Here is a 23,598-nt window from a genome sequence, read left to right on the forward strand (position 1 = left end):
AGCTACCTGGGCTATGCCTGTGGCTCATGCTAACAAACTTCTTGTTCTGCTCTGGGGGAAACTGTGGGAAGACTGTGTCAGGTGGGCCAGAGGGAATGGAGACCCTTTCTTAGCACCATTCCTGCAAGATGCAGCCTCACAAGACTGCCTTCTCTTGAGCAAGAAATCCCTCTTGGAACAGCTGGCTTGAACTGGGTGCTTGTCTTCCTTACCTGAGCAGATTGGCAAGACTGAGTGTCCGATTTGGTGAAGAGAACATTTCTTATTTGTGTTCTGCGCCATGCTTGTGCAAACGTTCCAGAGCAGCGCTGTGCTAAAATGTGGGACCATGCCTTCTATACCCTGATGGAAAAGTAGAGAGCACAGTGCAATCTCTTGGCCTTATTTTGGTTTTCAATGATCTTATTTCGTCCATATTGTCTGCATATTGACATGACAACCAATCAGCTGAAACTTAGCTAAATACTGACCTCTCTGATGTGATTTAAAGCTGTCTTGTGGGAAAAAAAATGAAGGATCACCAGCTGAAATTGAAGTATTCAGCAGCAGGGCAAAGAGAACTACAGTACATGAATACAGAGAAGACCGTCCTTATGGTAATTCTGGCAGATGGCATAAGGTTGCAAGCAAGTAATAGAAAATTTTAAAACTAATGAAACAAGATTAGCATAGGCCATTCCATTAGTATTTCTGCTCCCAAACAGTTCAGTGCTGATTATATTTTATATCCTCATGGAATTAAAGCACTGTACTTGCTGTCTGCAAAGGGAAATTAGATCAGGGTACTATTTGTGGATGATTAACTTGCATTTCATTTCAGACTAAATGTATATGCTGGAGTCCTTTGGAGCCACAGACAGACCCTTTTCTTATGGGGAATTTGAGCTACAGGATGCAGGGTCCAGTTCTTCATCTTAGGTGAAATAAACTGGGTAACCACAGACACAGACAAACCAAGAGTTTCATGAACACTCATAAATATATATGGTTTCACTGCAGGAGAGATGTTGCTGACAAAAGATTAGGGAAAGTTGTGGGACTCCAAGATCTCTTTCTCCCATGCACTGGAAGGGCTGCTTGCTAATGTCTGTGTCACCCACCACTAATACACCCCTCCCCAAGGTGGCAAGGCAGTTCATTGATGCTACTCCCGCTCCCCGTGTTGTAATCATTTGCTGCTGGTTGTCATCTCCAGAGGCTCAGATCTCCCCAGCTTTAGACACCGAACAGAGGCGGCTGGGCTGGGAGCAAAGCCACCTGACACTCAGCAGACAGGTGGAAGAGGTGCCAAGTGAGAAGCAGCAGCTGCTGCTGAACTTGCTCTTACTGGAGATGCCTCTCATTCTCCGTCAGAGGCAGAAGCAGCCCGTGGTGACCACACTGCTGACTTAGGCACTCCCTAAAGAAGGATGAAGCTGTCTGATGCAGAGTTATCTATTTTGTTCAGGCTGAATAATCTTCTTTTGGCCCTTCTTACACCAAGCAATCTGCACACCTGTGGGCTGCGATTCCTGTTGCCTTATCCCTGCTGCTACATCCTCCCACACTCTAGAGGAAATTTATAGATGCATCAATACAATTTCTTAGAGTGAAATGACCCTTAAATAAAGTAAATGTTGGGAATTAATAGGGGAACGGATCTCTTTTTGCTGCTGAAAAACAATGAAAACCCTATTGGTGCATTCTATTAAAAGAGCCTGAAAATAAATGATATGCTGCTCTTATGGTGACAGTCATGCAGATTTATATTATTATTATAAATAATTATACAGTTATTCAAAGTAATTTTGTTATTTGATTTTCGGGGCTTATCACACAAAGGAACAAGGGCAGTGACCTGATCTTTCATATGAAAAATAAAGACACATAAACTGTCTAACCACCCACTTCACTATTCATGGAGAATAAAAACATTTTTATGCAAATAAAGTCTGAGACCAAAATGTCCTTTTCTTTCACCTCCTTTCTACTTCATTATTAAATAAATTATAAAGATGTCACTGGAGACCACATAGAAAGAAATCTCTAATGGTAGAAATAAGAGCTTTCTGCATTTGTCTATTTTTAATTTCAAAAGGTATTCTGAATAAAAAAAAAAAAAAAAAAAGAGAGGGGAAAGAAAGCATAGTGCTCTTCAAACACATGATTTCCCAGGAATAAAAACAACCTCTATGTCCTTTAGTAATAATACAACAAGTTTTCAAAAACAAACACAAGTAAATGAAGATTAAACTATGATCCATGAACTTAATTGAGATTCACATTGTCCAATGCTTTTCAAATTCAAATTACCACCAGACAGTGAATCTTTTTGCTAATTAATGCAGCTAAAGTGTAGATGATAACTTCTGTCCTCTCCCTTTTTATTTTTTTAATGGAGAGATATTCTTCAGTCATAGTGCTGGAAGTTCTGCACATAAAAGCTGAATAATAATTTGTCATTTTTCATAGATGCTCTATATAATGTACACTGCTGAGACTACAGTGCAGAAAGTGAGCAGGGAAAACCATCTTTGTGTTGAAGAATAGATCAACACTGAATTTGCCTGTCATTTGAGCAAATACCCAAAGGTAACTACAGTGGTTTTGAGTCAGAGGTTTTTTGTTTTCAGTAAATAACATTAAATATCCCAGTTGTAATACAGAATTCTCTGTAGATCAGTCATATCACACTGAAAATTCAACACATGTGCATGTCTTACCTAAGAGGGGCATGAATTTGGAGCTGGAAGAACTAAGTCACGGATATTGTCTACCAAAAAAGGGGTTACTCCAGAAGAGATGTTACAGAATAGTTAAGGTTTAGATTACACAGTTTGTATTTGGGACAACCTCACTTCGTAGTGAAGTTCTTAGTCCTTGATCTTGTGGATATTTCAGCTCTTAATGTGACCTAAGGAAAAAAAAAAAAAACAAACCTTTGTCTAGATTGGCTGGGATTCCTGGAAATGCTGCATTTCAGGGCCATGATACTCCATGCTCACTGGGAATGTGTGAGAGATAGCTTTGAAAGGAATGTGGGCTGTGCTGTGTGAGCTGGGGTGTGAGGGGACCCTCTCCACTATGTCCATGGGGACCTCTGGAGAGTGGGGCTGGAGCCATCCACCCAAGGGAGCACAGGTGATTTGCTTTCTGTGGTAATCCTGGCAGCAGGATTATTCAGTGGGTTTGTTTCCTGACCTTAACCCCTCTGATGCCAATTATTACTCTCCAGCTCTTCCTCCCCTACTTGTTGGACTGAACAAGATTGGTGTTCTTCACATCTGTCAACTAACAGATTCTCCATCTTGCTGGTCATCTGAACAGCAACTGAAATACAAGCCCATATATCTGCAAGAGTAAAAGTCTCTTTTCATTTTGAACCAGGAAGATGCAATGTTTAACCATGCAGGAGTAAGCTGAAGGGTGGCATTTGTGAGAAGGAAGAAATGATTTAGGCAGCTTGTGTTGTGAACTAGCATGATGTTTTTGGATAGGAAGAAAGGGAAAAAATCCTTTAAAGCCATGTAGGAACATCACCAGATACACTATTTGAACTGTTAGTTAATGGTAAAATGAAATATTTCCTACCCATAAAAGTACAAATCATGTATTGAATCAGATTCCAAAGACGATGTAGTATGATAAGAAATGCCAAAAGTGTTATGCAGAATGCTAACTCCTGTGAGAAAATAAGAAGAGTGCTTCACCAGTGTTGTCATCACATGAACTAGTCATTATCATTATGTTCCGTGAAAAAGCTCTGTTTCCACCGCACTTTTCCATTATATACTTTAATTAGAGGAAGGAAGTGAATACAGTGGTGTGAAGAACATCAGCTGGGATTAAAAAAAAAAAAAAAGGGAATATAGCATTTCAGAGTGGGTTGTGTAAAACCACATGCAGGAAAAATACAAAGTTGAAGTTCACATACTTGAAAATGATCACTGCCCCACGACAGCAGTCATTTCCTTTGTGACATAGACACAGCTCAGCTCAGATCCTTAAATCTGACCACAGCATCATCTCACGGCAACACCCTCACTCGGTCACTCTGCTCTTTCTATTCTTCTGCACATTTCTGCTTCTTGTGCTTTCCTATCTCTTGCTGTGTCTCCAGCCCACTGGCAATCCCATCCTCAGCTCTTTCCCCTGCTCCTTCCTCCCACATCACCAGAACCATGAGCTACTCTGCTCAACATCCTCCTTCTCCTTCCAAAATGCCAGTGTCACCTGTGATCTGGGAAAATATCGAAATGCAGCACCCCCAAACTCCCATGCCAACAGGAACTGACTTCTTTCCTATGTGCCTGTTTTTGCTTCTGGTACTCAATGAAAAAAGCTGGGTACCAGGCTGCTGTTGTTTTCCAGACAGCTGCCCACATCAAACACAAGTTTTGTTCCTTTTCATGTTGCTGGGGCTGAGGGACACAGACCACACTTAGGCAAGCTCCCAGGAAATTAACTTAGTACAGAATTTACCTAGTTATGGTGAGGTTAGACTGCCTTGTCATCAGTGTAACTAGTAAGAGGAAACAGCACCAATAAATTTCACTGTGAATTTACTTTTTGCCAGCTCATTTCAAATATACTAAAGAAGACAATGTCATAGTTGATTTGATAATTTTAAAGTACTTTTCATTTTAATTCTACTCAAATATTCTCAAATAAAACCCTGCCTTGAAAAATAGCCCCTGAAATTTAGTGGTCAAATGTTGCTTTTTTTAAGAAAGTCAGCAAAGCCAGCCACCAAATTCAAGTATCACTGACTGAAACCTCTAGCAGAAGTGCCCCTTTTATCATATCTCTGTTTACTCCTTCTCCTAACTTGCCTGGCACATGATTGTTTATCTATTGTCATACAATTGTTAACTATATAGCTGCTTATGTATGCTATATAGTCATCTCCAGACTTAAAGGAAACAGCATGAAATACTTAACACCCACTTTTTCTCTCCTTCTCTCTCTCTCTCAGACAATCTCCTCTCATTGCACACATACAGATAATTGCTTTGTTAAAACATGCAGCTAGAACCTGTAAATTACAAGGGTTTTATTTACAGAGTGCTGCTCATGGTTTGGTCACCAGACACTGGAGCAGGACTTGGTGTAGTGTGCAAATCCTTGCACAGCTCCCTCAACCCTGTTCCTTGTATCTTTGGGCCATGTGGAGTTTGTATACATGTGCTGAAGGAGGATTATTCAAATTCAGGTAATACCAACTCTAAGATTGTCATTTTAAGGAAAACATCCTCCTGTACTCAACACATCAGTATCTGCTATCCCATCATGCTGCTGGGTGTCTAACACTGAACTGAAATGTATTATCTTCATGCTCTCTTTTAATCAAGTCTCAAGAATCCTTGGAGCAAATCCTCTGCCACAGATCTGAACCCAGGAAATCACACTCTTTACTGAGAGGCAACCAAACACTCAGGAAAGCTCTGGGTGTTTGCATAGCTTCATGTTCACATGGGGAAGCCCTCCAGGTGCAGCCACAGAGCTGCAGAAGGCGAAGCCAAGCCATAGCTGCTCAACCAGTCATGGTAGGACAGCACATACACAGACAGTCAGCAGCTGATGAGAATAATCTCATGCACAGGATTTCTCTGCCACTTACACATGCAAATATCTGATGTGCAGAGACATCACTAGCCTCTGCAGTAGCTCCTGTGTGTGAATAATTTGGATAACAGCTGGCACAAGCAAGGTGCACTGGCAGGTAAGCACAAGCAACCACCAGCATGCTGCTTCGAAGCTATAGTCAGCCTGTCACACATTGAAACCATCTATAAATCCAGTTTGGGCTGTTTTCATATTTTTGAAATTGCTCTTATTCTTTAGCATGCAGAGGAAAATGAAGTCACATTTTCCTTAACAACTGCTGTTCCCGCTTTGCTGCACGTCACAGCTCTCTGGGGTGACTTCGGGAGCACTGACCTTGGACGTCGCTGCAGTGGCATTACTTTCCTTACCACTCCCTGGTGCACTCTCCTCGATAGTTGCTGCTGTCGGGACTTCTGCCTTCTTTGCACTTGTTTCCAGAGAAACGGGAGTCCCTACTTTCCCCAGCCCACTCACCGGGGTTGAGCTTGGACTGCTTGGTTGCCGTGACTGGGACTTATACCAGCTAGGGTAAAACAAGGGATCGATGGTTTCTGCTGTGGCCGGCACTTGAGTGTCAGACTCAGGAGTCTGTTGAGAACCACTTGGTGTCACAACAACATCCTTAATCAGGACAGATAAAGAGAAGAACAAGCAGAGTGCACCACGTTACCTTCCTGCTGTAGTCACATTGTTCTGCATGTTGTGTTTGTTAGATATCACTGCAAGCATAGATTTTGTCCTACTAATATGATCTGAAAGAATTTTAATTAAAATGAAAAGCAAACGCAACTATCATTTGAATAACACAGACAAGAGAAAGAAAATAAATTAACCCAAAAATAGAAAAGGACGGTAGAACTAGTGGTAAGGGGATGCTGAGAAAGGAGTGAGCAACGCGTTTCTCAATTCAGATAAACCCTCAATTCAATTCTAAAAACTTAAATTCTGCATAAGAGTCTCATGAGCCCATATCAGCCATGAATGACAGGTGTAGGTACCTTTAAATGGCTTGTTGGGTTTTAGGTTAAGAATAACACTTTTGCCAATGAGTCTGTTGATACAAGCAGTCATAATAAAGGGAATACTGGAGAGAAGCATTTGCCCACAAGCCTTGGCATCAATGCTGTAAGCCAAGCACTGTTGTTGCACTGCCAGGAATAGCAGCAGCCAGATGAACTGCACCTCTCCACCTGCATCAAGATCTTGGGGTTTCTGCACACACAGTCTGCTATCACCACTGCATTTCTGCCTTGCCTTTTTACACCAGAAGGCAAAAACTCAAATACAGGTGTCCCCCACACAACAATACTCACATACCATGTCTGACTCCATACCTGACTATCTCCTAATGGCATTTTACAATTTCTAGAGCAGCATGCTGTACCTTTCTCACTTTAGCCTTAGAAATTAGACAATTCATGTTAGTGGGCAGAATTGCTTATATCTAGTTCTTGTTTGCATAAAGCTCTGCCTCAGTTGGGGAACACAAGTTTAGGCAAGTCAGTGCAAATCTTCAAATTTTGATGAAATCAATAAAGCCTGATTTAAGAGCACCTTTACATGACTGGTGAAAACTCATATATGTTTTTAGATCAAAGAAAGAATGAATCCACAGTATTTATTTTCACTTGTTTTATGTGGGGAGCTTGCTACAATCAAAGATCCTTTGTGTGCTTTCTTGTTTTCACATAGGCCTCTTCAAATATATTCACAGCAGCCTTTACACCTCAGCAACTTCACTGAGTAAATTGTCCAAGAGGAGAATTTGCTAAGTTAAATGTATGCAAGGCAAACTAAAGTAGCACATGAAGTTTGTTTTAATGTACATCTTTTAGAATATGCAGCAATTATGGTCTCATTTAATCAAATTCCGTAAGAAAAGTGTTGGCCTAAAATATTCACACCCTGAACCTGTTTGCTGTTAGGTTGTGAGAAGCAGTTTCCTCTCCTGTTTGGTGTATAATATTCCTGCATCTACCTAGACATATCCCAAGGATGATCAGAGCAGAAGGCAGCAAGCACCATTCACAGAAGACAGATGAGAAGTATAATCTAAAAACTGGTGGTGGAAAGCTTCCTAAATCCAGAGGGAATGCCAAATTCTCTTAGAATAAATATTTTAACAATCATCTCATTTATAACAGTTAGTCTGAGTTAAATCACAGCAAACAGAACATTCACTGTAATGCACTTAACTCCCAAATGGAGTATTTTTTATTTATAACTTATGTATCCCATATTTATCTTAATTTATCTAGCAGCTAATTTTTTGCTTATCAAGGACACATGCACAGGTTGAAGTAAAGTTGCATATATGCGTACAAGGGCAATAAATAATTTTGCTCTCCAGTACATTGACTCCCTTCGCCCTGCTCCTGAGTTATGGTGCCCACAGGACACAGGGGAGCATTTTCTGGCTCTGCCAGGTGCACTCAGCAAAGCTGGCAGGGCAGTGGGGCAGCAGAGACATTTACCTGACCAGCTGGGGCAGCCAGCACTGGTGCTGGAGTGGGTTCAGCCACGAGCTCTCCCCCTGCACTCTGTGCTTCAGGGTCCTGCTGAGGTGGCTGTGGTGCTCCCTCTGACCCTTCCTCTTCCACCTCTTCCTCCTCTTCTTCCTCTCCTGATGACTCTGTGTGGACTTCACCCAAGCCTTCACCATCCTCTGTCTCCTCCTCTTCTTCTTCTCCTTCCTCCTCTGATAGGACACGTATAAAAGGACAGGTTGAGCACCATGTGAAGATGGCTTCAGTCTTTAGGTAATTAAAAAGCCATTTGCAATTGCACAACAAAGTCACTGACAATCTTCTGCCTGGCAGAGAGGGTGTTGGTGAAGAGCCTGCTCTCACCAGCCTGGACTGGGCACTGCCATGGAAGTGCCAGCAGGAGCTTTGGGGCAAAGAAGACGCTAAACACACATGCTGGTTAAAATCTTAAGCTGGCCCTTTCCATGGGAAGGAGGACAGAAATTCCTGTCAATGCAGTTATCCTTATGAGGGACGTGCAGCACAGCCCTGCATGTTTTGGGGAGAGGCTACAATCTGGCACAATCTGCCATGAAAGAAGTCCTTCTTCCAAGGAAGATATGTTTGTTTTAATGCCATTTAAGCTGTCCTCATAATTCTTTACTGGGTCAGTGCTTTGCAATGCATGACTGGAAGTTTGAGATATGAACATGCCTAAACCAGACGTTAAACTTGGTCAAACTGTTGTTTTTATGCCATCTGACAAATCCTGTGGTCTGCAGTGGTGGCTCAGGTTCTTTCCAGAGGAAGGCCTCTAGCACTGGATTTTCATTAGTATAATCACACTAGTTATCCTAAAAAATGTGCAGGGCCATCCTAGCACCTCAGAGAAATAAACCTAGATTTGATTATAATTGATACATAATGCACTGGTTATATTTTGGCATAGAGAGAAATATCTGATTTGAGGTTTCCTACTCAGTATCACCATGTGAATCACACATAGCTGCTATATAAGAAAGAAATTTTGGTGAAATAAATTACATACCTCTGTCAAAATCAATTTCTCGTATTATTTTTTCTTCTCTGCTGAGGTTCACTGTGAATTGATTCATATTTTCATACCCATCCTCTATTTTTTCCATTTGAAATCCTTTAGAAGCTTCAGTAATTCTAAAATAGAGATTGGTTATTGGCATTGGATTTGAAGATAAATTAATAAATTGTAAGTGATCATAAAAAACACGAGTCTCAAGTTGAAATACTCACTTTTGTAGCAATGTTTTGGCATTCTGTGGAAACAAAAAAGAAATTATTCTTAAATGATTCAATTTTTTCAGAGATTTTATGCATTGAGAAATAATTCTTAGAGTGGCAGCTTTTAAAAGTACTAATAATGATTTCATAAGTGACAGCCATGACATCTAGGAATGAGATAAATTTGGATGGTAATTAGTATACAGCTGAATAAACTTAGTTCTTCAAAGATGTTTTAATTAAAATGAGAATATGATGGGAAATATGCACAGTTGGTAATAAAAAACCCAAACAGAAATATTTATTTGTTTTTTTGGTTGTGTTTGTGGTGAAAAGCATTTGGTCTGTTACCCTCTTTAGTCACAGTAATTACATCTTAGACTATCCATATATATATCTCCAAGGGCGTCCTTTTGGAGAGGCAAAATTCTATTTGACTCGGAAGATTATTGTACTGTTCAAAGGCAATTGTTTGATTAAAGTAGGTGTTAGTTGTTTTATTTTGGTTTTGTCTGTGGTTTTTTTGTTTGTTTGTTTTGTTTTGTTTGGTAGAAAATGCCCTTCCAGCCTTTAATATAGAGGAATCGTAAAATTGCAAGACAAATTCTACACCAATGAATTCATTGGATGGTCTGCTAATGGTTCCCTACTTATCTCCCTTGAGTTTACAGTAAGAAAACAAAACAAAAACAAAAAAATAGGTAAAGGTATCAAAATGTAGCTTAGCTCATAAATAATTGAAAAATTAATACTTTTGTCAATTCACAAGTGAAACCTATAATTCCCAGAAGTTCATGTACATATGAACATATTGTCCCACCATGGTATTGGTGGGAAAATAAAGATTACATGGAAAATGTTTGGATTCCTGTTTCTTCTAAGGGGACTAGAAATTCATACACGGGATAGTATATTTTGGTGCAAACAGCAAATACTCATGTTTTTGATTTGGATATTATTCTCTAGAAGAGCAGTTATTTGTCTGAACTGATTCAGGTGTTTAAAAATGAGTTTGTATACATGTTCACTTGAAGATAAACAAACTCTGAATAGGCCTATAATTAAGAAGTGCTTAAATAATATTTCAGTAAACCTATTATTCTTTTTCTATCTCTATTCGTAGACTTTATACCTGCAAAAACACAGCCATTTCTGGTTCCTCCATGAACTGAATTCCTGATTCAACCAGTTTTGACACAGCTTCCAAGTGATCCGCATACTTCTTCATCAGGGAGCGGACGTGTTCCAGTTTCTCCTCTTGGGTTCTAGTGATTATTTGTGTCATCTCATTTTTTCTTTCTTCCAGTACAGAATAGAGATAATCAAATTTTTCACACAACTGTTCTTTCTGCCGTCTGCAGCATTCCTGTGAATCATTTGGTTTATGTTAAACATGTTATGTTCTTAAAAGGGTTTCTATTTTTACAGTTACTTGGAAACATTTTCATCAAAGAAATTCCTCTTTCTGAACAGTGCAAAGGATTCTGAATGACCCCAGAGACTTTTATAATTTTCAAAGTCCAAGCTGTTGGAACAAAAGTTTAAAAACTCTTCTCAAACTCTGAGTTTCAAACCACTGAAAGCCCCCAAACAGGTTATTGTATAACTTGTGAGTCTGCTAAAAAAAGTAAAAAGGTATTTATGATGTCTGTAGTGATACATCAAAGACTTCAGAAAAAGTAAAAGCTCCCACTGTATTAGCAGCTGGGTCCATTTGCGTGAACAGAATGGTTTTAAAAGGAGCGGGCATCTCAAACAGCTCTGGAGAATTTTCTTTTTCTGCCAGAGTACTTGGAACAATCCTGGCTGGGCTTGGTTTTCATATACGCCCTCTTAGACTCTGTTTGGACAAGAGGTGTCCATTATATTCCATTTACTGTGCACTGAATGAGGTAGAGGTTCTGCAAAGAAAATGGTGCGTGACAGAAGCACAAAGACAAGAAGGAGGAATCAGATTCCAACCGTATGTTCAGACACTGATTTTCACTTCATTTCTTGAGACACTTTTAGTGTCCCTCCAACCAGACAGCAGCATCTTTCACTGAGTTAGGAGCATAGGTTTGATGACTGCTGCATTGAGCACTCTCTCAAAAGAACAGACTGCACTTGTAAAGGAGGATTTATGGGGAGGAAATGGGGGACAGATTATATATAATGTCTAAGGTCTACCAAACAGAAGTACTTGAGTCATCTGTGTGCCCCAGGGCATGAATTTATTGTGGTTAGACCTGGTTGTGGATGGTGGTGATTATTTAAATCTCTTTGCTAGGAACTGAGGCTGAATTGATTCTTCATCTTTGTCCCTTGAGGCGTAACGCTGAGATTCTGGCAGCATAGAATTATTAACAGTCCCACAGAACTTTTGGTAGTGATAAGACTTACTATTCACAGCACTTGGCCAGAGAGAATCTCACTTTTTTCTTGACTTCCAGCCAGAGCTCATTCCTATGAGTGGTGGTAGTCTGCTCTGTATCATTCAGAGGAGAAAGCCTTTCAAAGATCTACCTTTGGCTAGAAATCACTGTCTAGATGAGGGTGGAGAGGGGATTGAATGCACATTTTGATGCATTGACCCAAGTATCCACCTGTGCTTCCCAGTGAGGAAGGCTAGGCTAAACAGGCACTACTTGCAGGGGGTGCAGGCTTGTCCTGCCCTTCTGGGAGTCCTTGTCACTTCCCAGAAATTCCTGATTTGTGCAATTACAGGGTGGGGTTAAGGAAGTTTTCAAACCAAATGGGTCATGGTTTCTGAGTGTCCTTCTATGTTCAGACCACAAATAATCTTCTCTCACTCCTCTCCTAGCTTTCTCCACATGAAATGTCGTTCAGATCACTTGTAAAATAACCTTAATTTCAAGACAGGTGTGTGCTATCTTTGTCATTTGACACAGGACAAGTGTTAGGGGAAGAAGAGCAAGGGAGTGATAGCAGGGTGCTCTGAGAGATCCTTCCCTGTCTTTAAGCACTAATAGATAATATTTCCTGCCAGCAGATATTACAGAGTTGTGAATCTCATGAGTGAGAGTGCAAAACGGGTTTCTAACTGCAAATGCTGAAATATTCTTTCTGCATAAAAAGTTCCCAGATGAAGCCTCTGCCTGATGGAATTACTCTAATCAGATTCTGTGTAATGAAAGAGGTTAACAAATACATGACTTTGCATTCTAAAAAGTTCTCAGCCTTTTTGTTTTTTAAAGCACAGCTACATCAAAAAGAAATGATTCCTTGCTACTGAGCATGAATCTCACTGCTTGTTCCAAAGGACCTGTATTGACTGGCCTATGCTCTTAGCATTTGAAAAAACACTGTAATTTTTCCTTTGTTATTTGACTCATTTATAGAGCTAAACAGCACCTAATTATTGATTATACTTTTCCAGTATTTAGCATTTTATATTCCTTTCTCAATTTTCAGTATGATATGTGAATTAGGTCGACTTTTCAATCAGTTAAAAGCTGTACAAGTATTTTTTTGCTTTTCTGATTTTTAAGGTTGGACAGGAGCAGTGGCTAAATGTAGAACTGTAGGCTATTACTTATTCCAGCTAAAAGTAAAATGATGTATTTTCTGCTAAAGCAGATTTTTATTGTTCTCTGCAAAGTGTTAAGCAGAAAGAATAGACAATTCTGGATTGTGTTATTTCCATGTGTAAACATTTCTGAGTTCCAGCTGTAGTCTCTTGTCTTCAAAGACAAACTGATGTAAATTCAGACAAAGCTCTTGCATGGTAGGAAATGTGATTTGCTTGAAATGTAACATGGAAGTGCCAAGGTAAACTCTGAGATCTGTTTTCTGCAATCTTTGACTTTAAAGGTGAAAAGCCTGATAAAACATCAGAAGGTAAAATGGCTGCATTTTCTTTGGGCTTTGACTTTAAAGGTTAGATTTTAAACTGAGTGGATCACTGAAGAAGCTAGTTTCAGAAACTATTGTATTTTTTTGGGTATTTTTAGCACAATGTTTTCTCCATACTTCAGACTAGGTGTTTGAAGATTTGTTTCTGGTTCAGCTAGTTCAGCTTAAATGAGTGTAAGCTTTTGCTTTTGTATAATTCAAATTTCTGCAGTTAACCTACTTGAAAGTCTTATTTCTGCCTTCAAAGTCCTGATAGCAGCCAATTTCATCCTTGCGGCATGAAGACTTCCCAACTACAAAGTTCTGACTGCCATTAATGTGTTCTCTCTTTTACTTGGACCAATGGGTTTGTGTTCTTTGAAACAAACTCAGACATTTTCTGTTCCTTCTTGCTTGGAATTGTGTACATAGATAGTATAATTGTTTTTTCTTACTAACTAGAATCTGTACATCTTGGATTAGCTTATTTTTCCTTACCATTTCTCCTTTCTGCTCCAGCTCTGAAGGGACAATATAATTCTAATTGGGCTGAGAGGGATGCAACTCCTTCACTAGATACTTCATCAAATTCTGATCACAAAATCAATTCATATTAACTCCTTTCAGCCTATTGTTCTGTGATGCTCAGATTGGTCAAAGTTTGTGTTTATATTAGCTTTGCTGATGTAAAGGTCTCAGAGGAAGTGAAAGCCACTTCTGCTATTGAATAACACAAAACTAATTCCAACTCTTCCAGAGTGGGGCCTTCACCAGAAAGTCCAGTAAGAACCCAAGCTCTCCTCTCCCATGAGCAACAAAACAAGACTCCTTAAAGGACACCATATTAAAACACTACTTCTGTGCAGAAGTCAAAGCAACCAAATACAAAACAAATACTGACATACCTGTGAACCATGCTGTGCCTACCCTGTGGCTGAGACTAAGGCTCTGTTCACAGGACCTGTCAGGCTTCAGACTAACTGCTCTTTTATGTAAAGGTCTTAGATGGTCTTACATGTAAATCTAAGAATCTGATCTTAGATCTTAAATGAGCTGGGAGTTGACGGCATTTTGGTGGATCTGCTTTTAACTTCAGTGAGATCCTATTCCACTAAGAATATTGAGGACGTCTTGCTGATATGGATTATCCTTACTCTTTATCACACACCATATAGCAAATGTCAGAGGTCCTGAGCAGGATGTACCCTTTGGCTGAGGCAGTACATTTTGATAATGTACAAAGCCACAAGGAATGGTTTAGTGAAACAATGTGGGAATGCATTTGGGTAAAGGGAGGTCTGTTGAAGAATGATCATTACCAGAACTTTAAGAGATGCAATGTCACACTGAAATAACTGCATTTAAAGAGGTGGCACCTACCTCAACTGTCTTGCAGGTCTCCTCCAGCTGTGTGACAATCCCTTGCATTCTGTCATTGCTCCCCACCAGGACTGCAATGCCATCACTCAGCTCAGACTAGGCAGTAAGGGGAGAGCAAGCAGAAAGGTGTTAGGTGCTGTCACACTTCAGGGTGACACATCTAACAGTGGGGAACAGGGGACAAATAAGCCATACCCAGGATATTACTTCATCTTTCCACCAGAACTGAGAAAAACTGGAGCTTTATGTGTCCACAAGATACCTGCTCGAATTTTGACTATTTTTCCTCCCTCAACACACTATGAAAACATTGACATTTTGGAAATTTTAATGGAAAAGAAACTGTGGTTTGGAAAGACGAAATCACTTTGTTCTAGGAAGTTCTTCTAGATTCTTTTGTCAGAAGTGCTGTTTCAACAGGCCCCAAATATTTCCTTTGGGTTTGTTGAGGGAAAAGACTTGTGAAGGGTTGTTTTTTCAGTGCCTGGGTCTAGTCACAGCACTGTGGTATTTCTCTGAGGACTGTGGCTCTTGGCCTTGGAATAGAGAAGAGGTGGCCCATGGACCTGGAGGGACCAAGGTGTTACAGAGTGCCTGGCATGCAGGCAGTGGCGTTGGGGTTGTGGTGAGAGGGGACAGGAGAAAAGGAGGAGAAGAAGGTAGAGGCTGAGCCACTGACACGAGGGAAATGAATGGAGGAAGAAAATAACCTGAGTGTGTGGATGGAGATGATTGTGAGGTATCCCTAAGAGAGACAAAGAAGCCAGTTCTAGGGAACTTGGGGAAGGTTCTGGGGAGTGCAAGGGGCCCTTGGCACACCACTGTAGTAAGAGAGACAACTGTGTTCATGGCCTCCACAGCTCTGTACAGGATCCTTTGAAGCCTTCACAGCTCTATAAAGGCTCCTTTGAAGAATGCATCCTGCAGCCTCCAGGTTATGCCTCTCCTCTTGGGCATGACAGCCCCTTACCATGGGCTCTCTGGAAAGGAAGACACAGCTTGCAAATCTCCATGCAAAATTAGTGACTGGGGGCATGGATTCAGTCCAAAAAAACTTCTTCTTCTCCCATCTTTTTTTTTTTTTTTTGATTGAAAAGGATGTTTTTAACTCCTTTCCTAAATTAACTCCTCATTTGTAGTTTACATGCACACATGCATCTGTGTGACGAAGTTGGAGGCTGGGATTGCAAACTTGGCCTGTCTGATTGCTTGCCCCACTGGGGCCCTCCAGAAAAATGAGCTGTTTATCTCAGGAGGATAACCCAGTGAGTCAGGTTTTAAATTAACACTGTATTAAAAATAAACAAGTATTTTATTGGTGACAGCAAGGGCAGAAGATGTTAGGTACATCCTGTGCTGCCAACTATTGAATATTCCTTCATTCACTTGCAGGAGGAGGTTTTTCACTTAACTTTTCTTAAAAATGGCATGCTTAAATGTAAAAGTGTCTGACAGATAACTATTTGATTTGAAATGGTCTGTTCTCTTTCCAGTTCTTAGTGTTGGAAATACCACTTGTTTGTCTGATCTAAAAGAACTGCAAAAAAGGGATGAGGAACTCAAAAGAGAAATCCTCAGCTCCACATCAAAATTGGAACAAATTGTAGTATCTTTTTGTGTGATCTCTCATAAATATATTTTCCTGTGTTTCTAAACAGTTTCTACAGATTTATAAGAGCTTTTCAGTCACACACACAAGTGGCAAAGGCAACCTCAGACCCTTTTGGAAACTCGTAGGAAGGTCATGAGAATACTTTCCTGTTGATGGTCCTGTCAGTTTCTTCAAGTACTTCGAGAAACAAATGGATATTTACCTTCTGCTGCTGGTAAACATTTGTGAGAGGAGCAACCTGACAGTCTTTGTGAGCACCAAAGATTTTGCACAAGGAGCAGGTGGGCATTTCACAGTTCAAACAATAAATATTAATTCTCTCATCTTCATGCTCTTCGCACATTGGCTGGTCACACTTCCTTTCAGGTCTGCAAAAGAAAATATTTGTTTGAAACAAAAATGGTGCTCATGAGTTTCTGATACCACCACTCAGAGTGTTAGCATGAAATATGGTACATTTGAATAGCAGCATCCAAGATTGACTGAATATACAGTGTGGACTTAAACCTGCCACATGGGATGACTAAAGAGACAATGGTACAGCTTAATGGTACAGCTTAATACAGCTCAAATGACACAATATGATGTGATGACAGTACAGCAACATGACCTCATAGGGGATTCCCATATGAATGAGGAATGTGATTGGGAGTGTGACAGAACATTTGCTCATATTTAAAAATTCAAATAAGCTCACTAATCCTGGACTCAGACTACTCATGTATTTTAATTAGCATGTTATCTAACATCTGTCTGATATATGAAACATATGTAATTTCTTTCTGGTTCATCATGCAAATTGTTATGCCCTTAATGCAGCAAAGCTGTTATAGGGGAGACTAACTCTAAGCAAGAGTTGAAGATACTGATGAACTTTTAGGCCTCTAAATCTCTGCTGCTGAGCTTTGTGAGGCCCTGGTTAGGACTGTCAATATCAAACAGCACTGGGTCCTTACAGCTTTTACTTTAGGCCAGCAACCAAAACAAGGTGTCACACAAATTGATTTCAGCCAGGTGGCACATGTCTAACTTTACAGTGTCAAATGTTTTAGCAGTAGTTAATTCATCTGTACCCAGCAGAAAGGGCATGGGCTACACAAGTGTTCTTCTCCTGTGCTAAGCCAGGAACTGTTGCCACATTATAGCTCAGTCTGATCTTCTCTTCACCAAAACCATTTGGCTGTACACACACAAGTCTGCACAACTTGCTATCTTAGGATAATTTAGTTGTAGCTTCCTTCAGATGATCCACTTAATGAACATTCCCAGCGCAAGTGACAGCTCTGGTCTGGGGTGTGTGGGCAGGGTAGCACTTTCCTGAGCCCACACTTCGGGCTTAGCACTCTGAGCACATCTGTGGCAAACACATGAGTGTGTAAGGATGTGGTACAGAAGACAGGGGCCAGTAAACTGATGGAAAGAGTGTGTCTGGGATTCAAGCCTTCAAAAGTCTCCACTGTTACTGTGGCAATGTTAAATATTTTCAGCACAAACCATTATTCCCTTCTGCTACTGTTTGGAAAGATAACTATGCCTTACCTGTAGCAAGTGGAACAATGGCATCATATAAATATTTTTTTCATCATTAGAAATTATGGAATTTAATGGAATTACATGGGAACCTTTTTTAAAGCATTTCTATGGAACTCTGTAGCAAGGAGGCAACCAGCCATTCTATCAAAACTTAAAATGTATGGAAAAAAATCATCATTTTACATTATTCTACAATAGAGTTTTTTCCATAACGTTTGGTAGAGTGGATACGGCATTTATTTTTTAATGACGAAGTACAGATTTTCTCTTCTGAAGGCAATGGAATATGGTCAGTTAGATGCATTAGAAAAAAAATCTAGCAAGAAACAAAATGTCTCACACATTTGTGTTTTTTTTTTTTTAATTCAAGAGTGCCCTGGTATTTAAAGGGTTCATAAGGAAAAATCTGTAATCTGTCATATAACATGATATACCAGAATAAAACAAGACAAACACTTCTGAAGAAAGCCTGTGTTATGTGGGTCAGACTTCCAGCATTCATTAACACAAGGCACTTTGTCAAATCAAGCATTGCTTCAATGATGGTTGAAAGAGGTGTGTCTCCTCCATAAAAAATGCTTTACATTGTTTGCAGCTTACTGCAAACAGCCCCTAATATATTCATGTCATAGTGTACCAGTGGGAGGGCCCATGTGTGAGTGCAATACAATAAATTTCAAAGTGATTAATTAAGCCTGAGATAGCAGCTCTTCCTGCAAATATTTACAAGATCAGAGCCAGAAACTACTAGAATTTTATTGGACACTGGAACAGTGCCACTTGCATGAAAGACACATTACATAGTGCAAAAAGGTGACGGTGTCAAGCAAGTTCAGCCAGAAGCAGCCAACCTTCAAAGGTGCCGCAAAGAGCTGGAAGCAACCTGGCAGAACTCCCTGAACTAGTGGGGCCCTGAAGTGTCAGCAGACTAGAAATAAACAGATTTACAGTCTCCTTCCCAGGCAGTGCAAAAGGAGAGATTTTTAGCACACCACTCCTTGACTTCAGATGGGATCCTATAGATCTGTGTTGGGGTAGCAAAGGCTGAAACACAACCTCTAAGTTTAAAATAGAGATTGCTTCTGAAACAGAAGATTAAAGAATAGCTGATAGGAAAATGACTGCATGGCTTTAGTTACAGAAAAGATTCACCACAGCTGTGCTGGTGACCAGAGAAATGTCAGGTTGCTGAAATGTCCCAATAACTTTGTGGTCTTATTCTTGGACACTTCTCTTTGGCATGCTAAGCCTGTGTTTGAGTGCCAGAGGCTTAGTCTTTCCCATTGAAATTGTTTTAGGACCACACCTGAAGAACTGACTGGGTCCTATTCTGGACTGCCCAGTACATGACGACATTGACATACTGAAAGGAGTCCAGAAAAGGGCCCTGAAGATAATTAAGGGTCTACAGCAGCTCTCCTGTGAGGAAAGGCTGAGAGAGCTGGAACTTTCAGCCTGGATCAAAGAAGGTTAAGGGGAATCTTAACAATGACCTTGATCTCATCAATATCTTTGGTCATCTAAATACCTGAATGGAGGGTGTAATAAGGATAGAGTCAGGCACTGTTCAGTGCCAGGACCAGAGGCAGTGGGCACAAACTGAAACATGGGAGGTATCCTCTGAAGATCAGGAAACACTTTTTTACTGTGAGAGTGACGGAGCACTGACACAGGTTGCCCAGGATGGTTGTGGAGTTTCCATCCTTGAAGATACTCATAAGCCATCTGGACATGGTCCTGGGCAACTGGCTCCAGGTGGTCCTGCTTGAGCAGTGGGTGGTTGGACCAGATGACCTCCAGAGGTTCCTTCCAATCTCAACCATTCTGTGACTGTGATCTGGTGAGGCAGTGCAAAGTTGCTGGACACATAAAGAAGCACACTTTCATTAAGAGCATAGTAAGACCTTAGGAAAACTGCTGTTAGAAAGCATGTTTTCTGTAGGATTTTTTCAAATCCAAAAAGGCCTCTACTGAAGTCCTGAATCCAATTATGATAGTGTTTTTTACTGAGGATCCTGGTGTCTGCACCTGGTCAGGGTATGAAGAGGAGCTGCATGGTTCTATGAGGCACAGTCAGGTCATTAGTAAAGATATGAAACTGCATTTGACATAGTCTAAAGTCTAGATAAACAGTATCTACTGCTCTCCTCTCACACACTAAGTTAGTCATCTCACTATAAAAGGCTTTCAGATTGGTCATGCTGATTTCCTCTTCATAAATCCCTGCTGACTATTTCTAATCACCATCAAGTCATTTATATATTTGGTAATGGTTTCCAGGAGGGTTTGCATGAAATACTTTCTAGGGACCAGTGTGCATGACTAGCCCGTAGTTCCCCTGATTCTCCTCCTCGCATTCCTTGAAGATTGGAGGAACATTTGCTTTCTTCCAGTCCAGTCCACAGGAAACTGTACCAATTACCACAGCCTTTCAAAGATTATCGAGAGTGACCTTGCAGTGATATAAGTCAGCTCCCATACCACTTATAGATGACTCCCATCAGGATGTCAAATTTTTTTTTTAATATTCTCTAACCTCACCCCCCTCCACCAAAGGTGAGTCTTCCTTACTCTAGAATTCCCCACTGGTCTCAGGGTACTATGATTCCATAAAACTCAACTTAATGGTAAAGTTTGAAGGTGAGTACAGTGGCCTTTTCCACATCCTGCTCTACAGGAGGCCCTGTTCTGTCTAGTAGTGAAATCACACTTTCCCTAATCTTCCTTGTGCTGCTGATGCAGCTGTAGAAGCTCTCATTAGCCTACATGTCCCTCATCATAATCAGTTCCAGGTAGACCACGGCTTTTCTAACTTCATCTGCATGTGCTTGGGTAGTGTCTCAAAATCTTGCTGAACCACCTGTCCATCTTATTTTTGCTTCTTTTCTAATGTGGTTGTTTTTTGTTTTTTTTTTTTTTTTTTTTTTTTTTTTTTTTTTTTTTGTTTTTTGTTTTTGTTTTTTTTTTTTTTTGTTTTTTGGTTTTTTTTTTTTTTAAGCAGGCACTCCCTCTTAATCAACACAGGTGTTTTGTCACCATTGCTTGAGTTCCTATATATGTGGATAGACCATTTTGACCTTGGAGGAAGGTGGTCTTTGAAAATCAGCCACAATGATGGACTCTCTCAAAAGCAATGAAAAGCCCACCAATACCGGGGGTAAAAATGGGGCTTGAAAAATGAGAAGGCTATAGAAGTTCATGTGGACATAAGGATTTCTGTAGCTCCGTTACACTACTGTCATGGACGCCCAGCCCAAGAAGACTATTGGTGCAGGTGAGGTTGGGGCTTTGTCTCGTGGGGAGTTGGAGAAGATCCAGATGATCCCAATTCTCATCTCTTTCACTACACAGCTTGTGGGGCTCCTCCTCTCTTGGTGACCTGTGGTCAGGGAACAAATTTCCTTGGCCCAGCCTGTCTGAGATCCCTAGACTCCCCTGCAACCTGGCCAGGAGAGACACATCCTGCCTTGGGAGTTTGGGCTAAGACCTTGGAGGTGTCAGGGACAGACACTTCTGGTGGTGCTGGCTATGGGGCCCTGCAGGACGTCAGCACCATCGCAGAGCCCATGTAGGCTGCTTTCAGAGCAGCCTGGTCCCTGCTGTACACTCTGCTCCACCCGTGCTTGGGGCTTCAGGGAGAGCCTGTTCCTCAGGCTCTCCCTGGTAAGTGCAAGGCAGAAAGAGTGCTACCCTCCCTGATCAGTATTCAGCAGGTAACAAAGCCCAAAGCACCTTTTGATCTGGAATAGCCAGCTGAGATCATTAGAACCTGCCAGATTTCACAAAAAGTCACAGCCTCCTGTTGCTACCCTTTCCCGGTGACAGCAGGGATCCTGATGTTCCTCAGATAGTTTAGGTGATCAGCAGCCTACAGATTTTCAAAGACTGGTTTAACATTTAGCCAACTCAGTTTCCACTGTTTTCAGTCCTTTGCTGTCTTTTAAAGCTTTTTACAAGCCACCTTCTGCTTGAAGAACTCTTCCGTTTTGTTGCTAACACATTCTAAATTGGGCAACAGGCTATGCTGCCATCAGCTGGAATTTGATGAGCAATGGGATAAAAGACCATATGATGTGATAGTGATAGGAGGGGCTGCATATGAGGGCTTCGGTGGACTCTCCCAACCTCAGTCCAGCTCCTGCCCCAGTTTTTATTAAAAAAATCCCCAATTCCTTAATTCAAATAGAAAGTCCAATTACAAAATAATAAAATAAAATAAAACAACAAAACCTTTTGAAATAAGCTAGTAAAGTCTTGCTTCCTTGCTCTCTTTACTCTCCCTTTACTCTAAGTTCATGTGAAATGCAGATGGGAGCTGGCCTCATTCTGGCACAGGCAGTTATAATGAATTCCCCACAGGAGAACTCGATGGGAAGAGGTTCCTGTCTGGAAATCACACGTGCTGCCAGTTTGAGGGGTTGTCTTGGGAAGAACAAGGAGGCAAAGATCACATCTCACCGTTCTTCCTATGTATCTCTGCCAGACCTCAGTTGTCACCATGGAAGAGACTAGTATAAAAAGGAAGAAGTGGGGAAGACTTGATTTCCCTTGACTTTTTGCTTTCAGTGGGACAGCACTGGGAAAAGCCATGAAAGATCTGCTCACACTCTCAGGGGAACCCAAGGAATGTTAGGCAGAGGGAGATAGGCAGCTGAGGCCCACAAAGGGCCAAATAGTTTAGATAATGCTGCTATGCATTGCTGCTACTATGTAATCCTGACAATGACTTTCATTCTAAGGACATACATGAAGGTTAAATAAGCACCTTAACAGATTAAATAAACAAATCTCTTGGACAAATATATAAGCAAATCTATGTTATTTCCCCCCCCTCCCCCTTCTCCCATTTTAGTCATCATGTGTTTAACTTTCATGGAATTAAAAAAAAATCTAGTCAATCTATTCTTACATTTCTACTTAACTGTATTTTGTTCCAATTCCCCATGAATTACAGGGGAAAGAGGACCTGCCTTTTTTTTTTTTTAATACAACTGTGAGCTGAAAACAAAAGCAAAACCAAGGAAGACATGACACCACACAGGTCCAGCTTATTTGGTTAAAAGCAAAGTCTACCCTTGCAGCTTTGTTGATTCATTTCCTCCGAGATTTTCCTGACTAAAATAATATTTGTGTATCAATGACACCCACAGGGGTAGCTGACCTTTACTTGGCATGGAGCACAAAGGGCAGCAGAAAGGACAGTTTTAAGCCAACTTCATGCCCTCCAGTGCTTTGGAGCTCCAACCTATGCCCAGCTGCCACAGTCCTCAGAAAAATTCAAGCAGTTGAGAATACCCAAAACCATTGTCAGGCTCTAAAGCGTTCTGTCTGCTGGTGACTGTCCTTCTCTGCTAGAGGAAGTGTCCTCAGCCATCCCAGGGACTAGGTTCTGTTCGTTGTGCCTACCTGCACCTGTGATGCCATCTCTCTGTGCCTAGCAAGTCCAGCTCCTTGTTGTGGTAGGATCAGAAGACTGTTAGGGACCGTGGCCAGGATTACCCCTTCCCACCTTCCAAGTGAACAAAACGCCTTGCCATACAGAACTAATTCTAAGGATCCATGCTGGTGACAAAAAACAACTTCCCTGGGTGGGAGCTCCTTGCTTGGTGACCTGGGGCCAGGTTAACTCCATCACAGAATCACAGAATTATAGAATGGTTGGGGCTGGAAAGGACTTGAGACATCATGTAGTTCCAACGCCTCTACGTTAGGCAGGGACACCTTTCTCTAGCCCAGGCTGTGTGAAGCCCTACCCCTCCTGGCCTTGAATGCTGCCAGGGATGGAGCATCCACAACCTCTCAGAGGAACCTGTGCCAGTGCCTCACCACCCCCATAGTGAAGAATTTCTTTCTATATCTAATCTAAACCTACCATCTTTCAGTTCAAAGCTTTGTCCTATCACTTCATGCCCTTGTCAAAAGTCCCTTCCC

The 23,598-nt window shown here is 41.0% G+C and overlaps 1 protein-coding gene across 3 annotated transcripts in view; it reads right to left on the reverse strand.

Annotated features, from left to right (window-relative positions):
* The window catches only part of TRIM55 (tripartite motif containing 55), a 35,478-nt gene that overhangs the window by 9,897 nt on the left and 1,983 nt on the right, over positions 1-23,598 (reverse strand). Inside the window, exons 3-10 of one of the 3 annotated variants that reach the window (XM_068187769.1) lie at positions 16,337-16,502; positions 14,523-14,618; positions 10,441-10,674; positions 9,321-9,343; positions 9,100-9,224; positions 8,061-8,284; positions 5,920-6,207; positions 3,571-3,661 (exon numbers count right to left, since the gene is read on the reverse strand). In XM_068187769.1, coding sequence (XP_068043870.1) covers positions 3,571-3,661; positions 5,920-6,207; positions 8,061-8,284; positions 9,100-9,224; positions 9,321-9,343; positions 10,441-10,674; positions 14,523-14,618; positions 16,337-16,502 — 1,247 coding nt within the window. The remainder of the gene's footprint in view (positions 1-3,570; positions 3,662-5,919; positions 6,208-8,060; positions 8,285-9,099; positions 9,225-9,320; positions 9,344-10,440; positions 10,675-14,522; positions 14,619-16,336; positions 16,503-23,598) is intronic. The other 2 variants (XM_068187758.1, XM_068187779.1) reach the window with 2 other exon arrangements.

This window comes from Anomalospiza imberbis, chromosome 1 (assembly GCF_031753505.1).
Source record: "Anomalospiza imberbis isolate Cuckoo-Finch-1a 21T00152 chromosome 1, ASM3175350v1, whole genome shotgun sequence".
Taxonomy (NCBI): Eukaryota; Metazoa; Chordata; class Aves; order Passeriformes; family Viduidae; genus Anomalospiza; species Anomalospiza imberbis.